The sequence below is a fragment of the Colossoma macropomum genome, unplaced genomic scaffold (genome assembly GCF_904425465.1).
Source record: "Colossoma macropomum unplaced genomic scaffold, Colossoma_macropomum, whole genome shotgun sequence".
Classification (NCBI taxonomy): Eukaryota; Metazoa; Chordata; class Actinopteri; order Characiformes; family Serrasalmidae; genus Colossoma; species Colossoma macropomum.
This window is the reverse complement of record NW_023494804.1, coordinates 27039131-27053430: the sequence shown is the minus strand read 5'-3', so window position 1 is coordinate 27053430 and position 14300 is coordinate 27039131. Positions and strand designations below refer to the sequence as shown.

Below are 14300 nucleotides of genomic sequence, written 5' to 3'. Positions count from 1 at the left end.
AAATAAGTTAACACGTCCTCCATAGTAAACGAACTTAAAAACGCTATGTCTCTCCACAGTTTCTATTTATTTGCTGACTTCACTGATACTGGAAACACTAGACACGTTTTCCTAATAAATTCAGCAAATAAAAAAGTAATTGTGCATTAAAATGTGCAGAGGTGTTGTGTATAGAGAATGTGTACTTATTTTCCCTTAGAAAAACACCACATTTCATATGACCAGGAGTGCCCAAAATTTTCCTTTGACTGTATATCCAAGCATACCTGATTCTTCTAATTAGTAAATTCACCTATTTTAAGGTCACCTACTTATTGCTGACACAGGCATTCAGTTGTGCACTTACAGCTTGTAAAATCTTCATAGAAAAGCATTGCCATTTGAATGGGAGGCGTGGCTGCACATGAGCCTAAAGGCACCATACCCAAAGACAGTTTAGCTGGAGGGGCATAAAACCCCCCAGCACTGGGCTGGGAGTGATGGAGCTCCATCCAATATCTTTTGATCGGATGAGCCGGAGTGGCGTTTGTGATCCAGAACTAATCAACATGACTACCTGACCTCACTAATGCTCTTGTGGCTGAATGCAATCAAACCCTCCCAGCAATTTTCCAACATCTAGTGGAAAGCTTTCTCAGAAATGTAGAGGCTGTTACTGAAACAAAAGGACAAAGTTGCTGTTAATGCTAATTTTAATATTAATAAAGAGGTGCAGATGTTTACAAACCTTTGGGCATATAGTTTAAGTTATGGTGGCAGCTCTTCCTGTTTTGCACTAGAGCTGTGAGACTGCTGTAGCTAAAATAAGGGAGGCTCATAACAGCAATTAGCATAATGCTCATAACAGCAGTTAGCATTGTGTGAACCGTATGACATAGTAGGACATACTGTTATCTGTAGACCAATTCAGGCTTTTGACTTGCTTTTGTATGCAAGTGCTAAAACAAGGAAATCTGTTTGATGACCTGTCAGTTTTGTTTTTGTTTACTGATTTATTCTTTAATGCTGTCAATATCCCAGTTGCATTAAAATCTAAAATGTAATCAACCCTGAAATATATCTGTGCAATAGTGAATATTGAACTTTGTATGTCTTCTGTGTCTGTGTGACATGTCTGCCTCTGTTAGCAAACTATAAATAGATGTGAGATCAACCATACAATATGTTTTCTTCCAGTATGTAATGTCAGCCAAACCAGTAAATCTTAACTATTTTAGTGCAGTAGAAAGCCGCCATTCAAAGCTGTCCTCCTACTGTGCATGACCCCTATCATGTCTCACATCTCCTCTTTGATCCAGATGGGAAATGCCCTATAAGCACACCCAACATCATCCGTCTGCTGCCATGACAACCAGCTGCTGCAATCAGTTACCTGAAGTGTTGATGGATTGCTCGGACACAACACTTTTGAGGAGCTCTGATGGACAGGACTCTGCTCCAATCGGGAGTCTGGATTGCTCTGATCCCGCCCTACCAGGAAAAGCAATGGACCCTGACACCAGTCCAGCGAATGAGGAGCCGCAGTACTGCAAGCAAAAGGATGGACCGTTTTTGAACAATGTAGCATTTGCCAAACAGAGGTATGAAGTAGAACACAAAAAGTTCTGTAAATTATAACACTGTAAAATAGTGAGTGCGAGTGGTTTTCTCCTATTCTGAAAATTTGCTGTTTTGGAGGTACAGTGCAGTGCATGCATGGTGAAATGGTGAAAACTGTTGGAATTGCAACTATTGCAATTTTGTCCAAGACTAGTCCATATATAGCAAGCCAGCCCATAAGGTCTTTGACATTGGATATAAGCCATATAAGTCTCACTTGGAAACATGAAATCCAAGCAAATGTGTACTATAAATGTAATAAGTGTAATTTTTAAAACAAAGTCATCCAAAGTGGTTTAGTGTGAAATCATTTACATAAATTGTAAATTGGCACCGAAAGTGATTCTTTCATAGTATTCATTCATCGCTCCAAAGAATCCTTTGTGGCACCTTATCTTTAAGCCTAAAGCACAGTATATCCTATAATTTCTCAAGAGATGGATGGATATACGGATGGATGGATGGCTGGGTGGATGGATGGATGGTGAAATAGAGGGACTGATGAAAGGATGGATGGATGGATGGATGAATGGGTGCATGGATGCACTTTTTTTTATCCCTGAGGGCAAATTTGAGGCAGTTCTATTAAAGAACTCTCATTGATAAAAGCTGACCAAGTTCGCTAATTTGTTCTTTTTAGAAAGAAAATGACCTCTTGTGGTTTTGCTTTTGAGTAAAATAGACTGTTCTAGTATAGATCTAGCTCCAGGCAATTTATGCATTCAAAGCTGTGAAATGTGTGACCGTGGAAGCCCAACAAGTGAGCTCTTAGGAAGCCCCTGTGCAAGCTCTAAATTTAGCGCTTTGATTAGCGTGTATGTGACAGCTTTGAGGCTGCTCTGTGTGTCAAAGACCAGGCCAGTCTCCTCCTCACAAAAGAGCGCTTTAGCCGGCGACAGCTGCCACAGCTGCGCTCGTGCGGAGAAAGAGCCAGCGGCCAGTTCCACCAACGCTCGGACGCTCCTCCAAACTCTACTCGGTGTCAGCAGACACACCCTTGTGTCTGTCCGCAGCTGTGGGCAGGGCTGAGATGTTTGTCATTCTGTAACTTTGTAATTATAAGTCACAGATAAGCAGTAAATATGACAGCGATTGGATTGATAGGCTTCATTTATTTTAATTGGTGAAATTCATGCAATAAAACTTAATTTGCTGTTCTATTGTGGTGACAAAGGAGGCGAAGACATTGCACTTCTCTAGAAAACTGACTTTTAGCAGGACATGATCAACCAAAATCCCTCATAAGGAGAAAAAAAAAATCCTACTTTTGTTCAAATGTCATGTTCACAGTCTCTATTTTTGTAAATGAACCTGTGAGCTGTTGCTCTTCACGTCCTCCAGGTTTCATGAAGGCTACCTAAGTATGGACCTTATGACTCATACAAGTATTATTTGTGAAAAGGTTATGTCAGTAGCCACAAGATAACAAGATGTTTTATGAAGTAAATGTTATTATATTGACATAAGGGCCCCTAAACTAAAATTATGGACATTATTTTCATTTGTAACACTATTACGAAGCATACTTGTCAAGTAATGGAACATATAAGGCCGAGGCCTTTTTAAAAAAACATATATCAGTTTTATGAAAGAAATTGAAAGATGAAAGATGCTCCCATTTTTTCCTGTAAATTTTCCTGTATCAGTTTAGTTTGAGGACATCTTTCATAGACCTGATAAATGGCATTTATATGTAGGCCTCCAAATGGAACAAGTATCTGTGACTAGAAAAAGCCCCCCCTATGTATTATGTGTATAGAGTACAATGTCAGTTACTTCATAAAACATCTTGTCTCCTTGCAATTTTCAACATATGCTGTCCATGCATGCTGAATTATTGCTGAAAATACATTGTTGTATGCTTGTGCATTATGCATTCTGTCATGACGAACTTGTGTAGGTGGCCTTCAAATAAAGTGTTACCAGTTTTATGAAATCAACAGTAAAATTGTAGGCTCCTAATGGTCAGCCCAACTCATGTCACCTAGTTATGGTCAAGCTGGTGGTGAAAACCTCCATTAAGATTCTGTGAACTTTTTTAACCTTCATTAACCTCCTTTCAAATGTGTGAAGAAGTGGTTCCTCTTACCCAAATGCTAATCTCAACTCATAGAGGAGAAATAGACAGCAGGTTACCATTAAAAAGTCTGTTATTAGTAACATTAGGCACATGCTGGGGTAATAAATACAGTATTCTATGAGATTTTTTATCTTTGCCATTTTTTCTTTTCAACATTAAGCTTTGTAACATTTGCCCATGGAATGTTTCTGTCCTTTTAAGATAACATTAACAACAAATATTTCTTTGTAGATATTGAATTGGATTTTTTTTCATATAATAGCAGCGTACAATCAGCGTACAATCGTACAATAATCAGCATTCCTTTTGTATGTAATACTGAAGGATTTGTGAATCACGGATTTATCGTTTCAGTCCGGAGGGGGATTATCTTGTTTTGCACTGCAGTATCTCATACAATGTTTTTTTTTTTCATTTCAGTTTGTCTTGAAACATTGCTTTGGTACAGAATATCGGTCCCTGTAGTCATCTTCAAACAGTCCTGTTGTTGATGACATTCCAGATATATTTTCTAAAATGCCCACTGTTTATCAAAACACTGAGCTTGACAACTAAACCTAATCTAAGAAGATTAAATGTCATATAGGAAATTGATTAATCGGAGATGAGCGTGCATATAGTAAATGAAAGCACAATCTCCTTTACATGATACATCCAAAGCAATAACAACCAAAAATGTAAATAGGTATTCATAGTTTTATTACAACACCAAGAAAATAGACACTAGCATAAACTGTAAACTTACTGAATCTAAAAAATATATGAATAGGTCTTTATTATTGTTTTATGATGTCACAAAAAACAACACATGTACATGTATCTGCCTATCCAGTCCAAAGCAATTTAGCTCCACCCATTCATGTTGCAGTTTTAAGGAGGGTATTGCTTGCATTGCTTTTTGAGCAGGGCACAATACAGAGCAGCCAGTCAGAACAGAGCTCATTTACATATGCCAGTCTTAAAGCACAAATAACAAAAAAACATGTTTAATTTCATGGCATAAAGAGGGTTTAGAAACTGGTCTGGTAAAATAAATTACAGTTGTTTTTGATACATATAACCACACAATTGTTATGAGTGCACGTCTTGGAAAAACATAAAGTGCAAGAAAAATCTAAGATAGGGGCCTTTAAAAAAGCATTTCAGCGTTACAATATAAACTCTAAACCATTTAAAGAGAAAAATCAAATTACCCTAATTGTAGTCAATCAGCCGAGACATGTTTGGTGTCTAAGTGTGCTTCTTGTTTTGTCCTGGAGCTACAAGGCTAATACAGCTAATATATGGGCTTAAAAGTAACTGTAAAAAAATAATCGTTCAAACCGAATGCCTAAGTCACATTGAGATGTTAAGTAACGTCAAACAGCGTTCCATTTGTGGATTTTGACACTGTAGAATGCAGTTATCTATAAAAACGGACAGAAGTACATCACATAGCTGAAAACAGTAATTAGTAGCCATTTTAAAGCCTAATATTGTCTGAACTTTTTATAGATTACAGTGTCAGAAAACACATAAGCAAGTCCATTTGAGATGACTTAACACCTCAGCACAGTTTGATTATGTAATGATTAGGCATACAGTTTGCATAATGCTAATTGGCTAATTGCTATAAGCTTCCATTGCTTGTTAGCTACACTGGCCTTGTAGCTTCTAAATCTAAGAAGCAAACTTCAGACACCAAACATGTCTTGGCTGATTCACTACATTTGTGATAAGGAGGAAATTGTTTGAATTATTGAATTATTGATTTAATATTTGTGTTTCAATTAGATTTTTTCACACAAGACCATCAGAAGTGTAAAGCGTCTGCTCTTCTTTTCCCTCCAGTCCTCTAGTGGAGCGACCCATGTGCAGGATCTGTCACGACGGCGGCGGGCAGGAGGAGCTGCTGTCCCCATGTGAGTGTGCTGGGACTCTGGGCACCATCCATCGCAGCTGCCTGGAGCACTGGCTGTCAGCCTCTAGCACCAGCTTCTGCGAGCTCTGCCACTTCCAGTTCAGCGTTCAGCGCAAAGCACGGCCTCTGCTGGAGGTACAGTCACTATAGTAAAACTCTTGCTTCGTGACAGAGTACAGCTTTGTGTGGCTTGTGGTTAATGACAATACTTTGCACAGAAGAAGTGTAGCTGAGAAAGGAAGGAAAGAGAGAGAGAAAGTATCAGCTATTTTTCCATAGCAAATTGCAATATACTTTTCTGGTATGGAAGCAGTTCGCTCATTAGAAATGAGTATGTATGTAATAGCTTAAAGCTTTTTAAGCCCTCTTTTGATAAAAACTATATTATTCATGTAAATATTTGTGACTGTGACAGTAGAGTTTTAGTAAAAAGGGTTCTATATAGTAGTCCTTTATTTCTATGAAGGTGCCATATAGGACTATTTAAAGAAACTTTTTAACAAGTTTTTTTAGATTAGTTTTGGTCAGAGGCAACTATAGCATAATTAAAGTGGCACACATGCCATACTCCACGTTTTGTTGTGATGTCATTGCTCATCAGCACTCAGACCTTTGAGGTGTTAAACAACTTTCAGACCCAAAGTGCTTTTTACAGTAGTTATTGTATGGTAATAATTTGGCACACACACATATTTGGCTGCACACATAATTGGCACTGTGCAATTTGTTGACGTAAATAACATGAGGCAGGTAAATACTGCGCTATATTTGAACACGCCTGCTGCACCGAAACCAAAATGCTGTAACATAATTATACATGACTCATTGTGCTAAATAGCCAGTTAACACTTACTTTCAATGTAGATCTATTTTTGACTGTATTTATTCTATTATCTTCTCTTTAGTGTAATTAAAATTTAAATATTCACATTTTAAAATGGCAGATTGGCCTTTTAAATAGCAAATAAAATGTTATTTGTCTTGCAACTTTGACTAATGGAAAGTATTAGAAATGTGCTTATGTGTTTTATGTGTTCATTCATCCCACCCAGTGTGAGCTAAAAAAAAGGTATCAATTTTTCTGTAAGGAAATCAGAATCGGCCATACAAAAAATCATAATCGGTGCATCCCTAAAACTTATTCTTCATACCAAGAAAGACACTGTGATGAACATGAAGCTCAGTGTTGAGAAATATATGATGTTAATAAAACCTTTGCAGGTTTATTCTTCTTTATACTTCAGGCAAAAAAACAGTTTTGGTACTGCCAGTCATTTTTCAGATTTTTGGAAAATTACCTATTAAAAAAGTCTATAAGATGTCCTCTCTTGAACTGTAATCATAAAAAAATACATTTATTTCACCATGTTTAGTACAAGCTCATTCTTAAAGTAATTCTCCTCAAAATCAGCTTTTCTGTACATTCAAAACAATAAATCTCAGCTTCTAGAAAACCTGAATTCATGAAATTTTACCCAGTCACTCCTAACCTATTCTGAAGGATATAACAGAATGGGATCATTTACATATACCAGTCTTAAAGGCACAGTAGCAAATACAGCCTGTTCGGTTCTAAGGGATAAAGAGAGTCTGAAAATGGTCATGTAAAAATGAATTATGACTGCTTTTAGTACATAAACCTCACAAGGTGACCTTGAGAAAAAAAAATACAAAACAAATGTAGGATAAGGCCCTTTAATTCTTTAATTCCCTTTAAGTCTAGATTTTTTAAACGACCTTTTCCAACCTTTCTTTATCTCTTAGGACTTAAACAAGCCGTTTTTGTTACTGTGTCTTTAACTGTAACAAAAACAGCTGGGTCAAAACTGCTGTGGGCTAAATAGGTGCATGTATGTAAATTAGTTGGTTCTTGTGACATCACAGAAACAGTGAATTCAAAATGGGCTGTTTTGGCAGCTTAGTTTTTATCTATGCACCATATGGACCGGTTAGTGAATAGTACAGTTTCAAACTTTAAAAATGTTTACATATTACTGCAAACTCTGTTATTTAAACAAATAAGGAAAAGTCATTTTTCGATGATATGGGAACTTTAACAAAATGGAAAAATTGACATTTCAAGCTGTGTCTGTGTGTGAGAGAGAGTCATAAAATAAGAGAGGACGAATGTGTGTATTTGTGTGTGCGTGCAGTGACTTGAGACTGTCGTGCACAGATGGAATGTGATGGCTATGTGAGCAGAGAGACAAAAAACTCTAATGAACAGCACCACCAGCTACTGTAGCATATCAGCGAAGAAGTTAGGAATAATTTATGAATCAGCTTGACCCTCATAAACTTATTGATCTCTTTTGATTTGACAGCTCTTCTGCAGCAGTATCGCAGCAAGCTTTGATGCAAAATTTCCTTCCTGAAATGTGGAAATGATTCTGCCTGCCCCAAACAGATTTCCTGGGTAATGAGTAGCCTAAACATCCTGATTAACATACAGACGATAATGATTTAAACTCAGCGATAAAAACTTGTACTCTCTTAATTTGAGCAGATAATACACTCATTAAGCTCCCATTTTCTTTAAGCAGCCTGAGTAGACTAGCGGGCAGATCTCATAATGAAAGTGTAATGCTAATAGTGCAGGCTAGCTAGTGTTCCCCTGCTGCGTGTGTGTGTGTGTGTCAGGTTACAAGACTGCATAATTGTGGTGCAGCAGAGCAGCTCAGCCTGTTTATTCAGCATCCACGTACTCATCCCTGCATATTCACATAGTGCTAATTACACCCCCAATGACAGAGCATGGCCCACAGCGGAATTTTGTACAGTCCTTATTTCTGCATTGACAACGTCAGCCAGCTTTAGAAAAAGTATAGAGATTATTTTTTAACTACTAACAGTGTTCCTGTGTAAAAGAATATTTTAAAACTTTATTTTTAACTTTTAACTTTATTCATTTTACAATTAACCCATATGCCCACATCCTAAGAATTATTATTCAATAACTACATGGACAAAACACAAAATGACGAGTTATTACTACTTTTATAGATATACTACTATACTGAGTGGATAATTACTAACGACAATTTCAATACCACATTGAAAACATGGAAAATAAACAGTGTGCTGAAATATGAAACGCTGACAGCTTTGCTGCTGTTGCTGTCTGTTATTTGCTGTCTTTTGTGGAAACCACAGTCAATAATCAACACTGGCATCATGTGCATCCTGTCAGATGGGTGCATCCTGCCAGAGTGAAGTAGGCAGGAAGAGGGGAAAGGCTTATGCTGTTCATGCACCCAGGCTCAAATTATACAATTCTTTCTGAAGTCACTTATAAACCAATCTGTCTATATACACTGATCAGCTATACCATTAAAACCACCTCCTTGTATCTACACTCATTGTCTATTTTATCAGCTACACTTACCATATAGGTGCACTTTGTGGTCGTACAATTACAGACTGCAGTCCATCTGTTTCTCTGCCTACTTTTTCATCCTTTTCTTCAATGGTCACGACCCCCACAGGACCACCACAGAACAGGTATTATATGAGTGGTAGAGCATTCTCAGCACTGCAGTGACACTGACGTAGTGTGTGTTGCACTGTTATAAGTGTATCAGACACAGCAGTGCTACTGCAGTTTTCGAACACTGTGTCCACTTACTTTACCCTCTGCTGGACACTCCTACCTTATTGGTTCACCTTGTAGATGTAAAGTCAGAGACAATAGCTCATTTGTTGCGGCACAGTCTGTGTTGGTCATCCTCTAGTCCTTCATCAATTGACATTTTACATGTTTCTATTTAACTGTTATTTGTCCTCAGTAAAAGCATATGACAATGAATTAGAATCATTAAGACATACATTCATAGACATCTCAATTTCATTTTAATTTTTAATAATAATAAGTGAATACATTTTAGTATTTTTAGTGCTGAAACTTGAAATTGTGTTTTGCTACACCTCTAGTTATTGTTAAGTTATAGGAGTAAGAAAATATGAATGTTAAGGTGTTAAGTTAGTTTGTTGACAATCGACACAAGTTTACAGTGCTGCACTCTTACTGTAACATATAGGAAAAGCCTTCATTCTCTTTTCTGATAACAGCCCCTTAAATTGACCATCATTTAATTTAATTGCAAATTCCAAATCAAACCAGTTCATCAGGGCTTTAGGATTGTCTGAATGAGAGAATCAGGCGGATCTGATTAGAGCTGCAATAAAACTCCAAATTAACCAGGAGTAAAACAACTGAAGACTGCAGCAGACACTAAGTGAAACTTTTAGTCAGTATATTACTGCAGTTCTCTCTCAAACAGATAAAATGCTCATGTTTTTGTGTACAAAGTTATTGCTGCTTCTAAACTTTTCACCTGTAGTGTCTCAGGGTTACTGAGTATTAACAGGCTGCTTGCGTTAGAGTGGAATGGTACTCTCTACTGAAGAAAGTAATATGCTAATTTTACAATAATATAATTCAGGCCAAGACCAGACCGGCTCCATCTTAGAGTAAGCGGCGCCCAGTAATGGAATTACACCCTGCATCCCCATACATCACATTCAAATGGTGTTGACAGCATAATGTCTGCTGCTTCCTCTTTGTGTACAACCTGGAAACCAATTAGTTTTATATAACATCAAGTATCTGAGTACTAACCACTGCAACCCTCCACATTTACAGAGCAAACTGTCGATATTACCTCTGATATTGACAAATAATCTCTCATTTGGTGTCTTTAATCTCATAGATACAATGTCAACTCTATTCATGAAGAATGAAGTGGGCAGTGATAGTTGCAGAGATAGTAACAGAGGATGTTAAGTGGGTTGAGCAAAAGATGTTAACAGAGTTACATACATAGGGATTTTGTGATGAGCATAAGCATTAAATAATATATTTAGAAAAACAATACTCAGGTATTTATGAACAGTTTATGTCAGTGTTCTCAAGATGACATCAGATGTTTATAAAGTAAATGACACCAAATTGGCATAAGGACCCTTAAACTATAGTGACGTGTATTAGATTGTTACGAAGAACTCAGGAGGCGAACGCCTAGTTAAGACTGACAAATCAGTTATCTGAAAGATGCCCTCAAACTGAAGTGATACAGGGCATTCTAAAGGAAAATAATAATGAAATGATCACTTTAGCTTAATAGAGCTTATAAAAGGTGTTCTTACTATGCTTGTATCTCATAAGTGCAATAACATGAGAATAATGCTTCATAACAGTGTTATGAACAGGACAAATGTCCATCACTTTAGTTTAAGGACCTTTATGTCAATATAATGTCACTTACTTCATGAAACATCTTATGTCATCTAGTGAACACCAACAAAAGCTGTTCATAAATTCCGAAGTATTGCTTCATGAATACGTTATTCACTCCCTGTGTAGGTGGCCTTCAAATGAAGCGTTACCAATAAGAATACATTTTATTTATATAGCAACTTCTGCAAGAACTCAGTGCTTTGCAATAAAACTGTACAAAGGCAAGACAATAAACAGATTAGCTGTATCTATGATGATAAACAGATAAATCAGCTATATATAATTTTTTTTGTCCAACATATGACCCCAAAATGACAACTTTACAGTTAGTTAATGTAAAAAGATTTTATTCCAGGTAATTTGGATCATTTCTATTGGTCTATTGATCATAATATGTCATCATTAACAGCAGCTTCTGTGTTAAAGCATGTAAAAAAGTCATTGCTCAATTTCTTCTTCTCCTCTAGTGGTTGCGTAACCCTGGGCTGCGTCAGGAGAAGCGTACGCTGTTTGGAGACATGGTGTGTTTCCTGCTCATTACGCCACTAGCCACCATCTCAGGCTGGCTGTGTCTGCGAGGGGCTGTGGACCACCTTCACTTCTCTAGCAGACTGGAGGCTGTGGGCCTGATCGCTCTCACTGTAGCACTCTTCACCATTTACCTCTTCTGGACCCTGGTTAGTATATCCGTCATGTAGCACAACTCACATTGTGCTCTGTGTATAGTGAGTGTAAGAACAAGGCTGGAAATCAAATAATAAGACGATAATGTTGATCGCAGTGCCAGTAAAGGGCCCATGTCATAGAAACACTGTTAAAGTTTCACGACCTAAGCTGCAACATCTAAGCTGGAGATTGTTTAGATTTCATTATGGTTGTGATGCCTGAGTAAGATATGGGGAAAATGATTAAAGGTTGTGCTGTTACTGGCCTTCCAAAGAATCCGATATTCAAGATTAGTGACTAAAGTTGATTTTTTTCAACATCTCTGAGGATTTCAGTCCAAACATAACAATTTGGTCAGCACATTTTAGCTTGGATTGCTTTTTGAACGTGGTGTGCCTCATTCCAATTGAAGAGTCAGCCAGTCAGAACAGAGGTCACCTACATGAATATGTGTTCAAGGGCCTACATTCAGCAATCTTATTGTATTTTATTTTTGTCTACCAAACGTCCAGTTATAACATTTATGTGGACTTACCTACCAATAACAGTCATAATTCATTTTTACATGACCATTTCCAACCTCTCTTTAACCCTTACAATTAAACAAGCTGTTTTTGTTACTGTGCCATTAAGACTGACAGATGTAAATGACCTCTGTTTTGATTGGCTGCCCTGTATTGTGTCTCGTTCAAAAAACAAACAGGGCTGAAACACTCCTTTTAACTCCAGCGTGAATGGGCGGAGCTAAACTGCTGAAGGCTTCAAAGATGGATGTATGTAAATGTGTTGGTTTTTGTGACTCAAAACGAGCTGCCTTTGAAGCTTTGTTTCCATAAATGAACTGAATGGCTTTAATAGTATCGAATGCTTTTTATGATATTTGCATGATATGGGCCTTTTAAAGGCACAGTCACAAAAAAAACAGACTTGGGGAGGGGTGGGGCTTTACATCTGAGGGATTGAAAAACGTAAAGAATCGCTGAAAAATGTAAAAATGAAGTATGACTGTTTTTAGTGCATCAAACCACACAAATACACTCAAAAGGAAAAGATAAAATACAAGGAAAAATGTAGAATATAGGCCCTTTAATACCTAATTAAAATACTGGCTTGGGAAGCGATAGATCTGTTCTGTAGCAATCGTATCGTGAAAACGTCTAATGTTAAAGTGTAGGCCGTGCCCACGGTTTTAGGCTGCAGTCAGATGTTCAAAGATAGCTAGCTCAGCAGCCCTTGAGAGAAATTCCCACACGTGTAGCTGCCAGTAACTCCAAATCTTCCTGAAATTAGATGCTGTTTACTTACACTTACTGATGTGCAAATAAACAAACTTCAGTACAGCTGTTTACTGATGTTTACTGAATGCTGGTTGTAGCTGTCTAAGCAAAGTGGTCCTGTAAGTTTTGCTGGAATGCATTTTTTTATGTATGCATATGTCTAATGGAATATGATGAAAAATGACTTGCCACGTTTTTGCACTCTTCCCTAAGCCGACAGTATAGACAGAGCTTTTTTGGATGTGCTTGTGGTGCTCTGTATCAGATTGTCCCCAGTGGGTGGCAGCGTATTTAAAGTAATAGCTCGAAACCTCAAAGTCTCTGTGATCTCTCCTCTCTCTCAGCCTTTAACCCTTAGAAATCGTTGTTGTTCTAACTGCCGGCGATTTTCTGCAGAAAGTGCAGATGTTATATTTTTAATTAATACTGCATTTGTGTTTGTAAGTAGGACATGTTTTATTATGATTTGAACTTGATGAAAAGGTAACGTTATGCATGCAGTCTTACTTCACGGAAAGAAAAACATCTTTTACATTTTTGCCACGTTTGTCATCTGTAAACATCAAAATAAACAGAAGAAAGTCAGAAGTGCAGATTCGAGTCAACAGAGAATGTAAATTGAACTAGAATGTAATTCATTGTATAAATTACCATACATTTAAATAGTACAGCAAAACATCACACAGTTAAATCACTGCTCAAAAACACTCTCTACACTGTGCTATTCTGATTCTTTCTATGTCTTAATTTACTGTAAAACTTATTATACTGTAAACAGACTGTCTCTGTTGCTCTTGCTTATATTTACTATGTTGCTTGCTTTTGAGTTTCACAGAGGTGCAATATACACAATTATGTTTGATTCAGCTGTTTTTTTGTTATTAATTAATCAATGATTCATTACACTCACTACACTTCATATATGGTGATTTAGTACCTTTTTTTCTGAGAGTACATAGACTTCCATTACTTTTTTAGCTACATCAGGCTTGTATCTCCAGTACTGAACTACAGAAAACAAACTTCTAACAGCAAACATGTTTTTGCCAATTGACTGAGATAAGGGGTAAATGGTGTAAATTGCAATGTTTGGTGAAATATTCCTGTAATAATTGGTTATTGCTGTCAGCCCAAAGATGTAGAGTGCTGCATCTATCTATCTATCTATCTATCTATCTATCTATCTATCTATCTAAACCTGTAACCTACTTGCTGCCAGTTGCAGCATGAGCTGTGCCTCCTAAACCCTTTTGACCTTGTTTTGTAAGTGTTTCATTTTGACATTTATGTTTATCAGCTTTTTTCCATTTACAGCACTGACAATAAATTAAATAAGATGTTAATGAATAGAAATGAGATAAACGAGGTTGCTAGCAAAACAAACCTGTCTCCATATCTCAAGAGTGGATGCTGTCTTTTTACTGATTCTAGCTGAGGCCAATTCTAACATTACATTGCTGTGTAGTTAAAGAAGTCAGTGTTGTACAGTAAGATTATGTAGGGTAGCCATCTCTGTGGAGTAATTATTTAAGCTGATATTAC

At 37.1% G+C, this 14300-nt stretch overlaps 1 protein-coding gene across 1 annotated transcript in view; it reads left to right on the top strand.

The window, feature by feature from the left end:
- The window catches only part of LOC118825150 (E3 ubiquitin-protein ligase MARCHF3-like), a 36114-nt gene that overhangs the window by 20326 nt on the left and 1488 nt on the right, over nt 1–14300 (top strand). Inside the window, exons 2-4 of the mRNA XM_036595701.1 lie at nt 1299–1580; nt 5510–5714; nt 11283–11492. Coding sequence (XP_036451594.1) covers nt 1306–1580; nt 5510–5714; nt 11283–11492 — 690 coding nt within the window. The 5' untranslated portion in view covers nt 1299–1305. The remainder of the gene's footprint in view (nt 1–1298; nt 1581–5509; nt 5715–11282; nt 11493–14300) is intronic.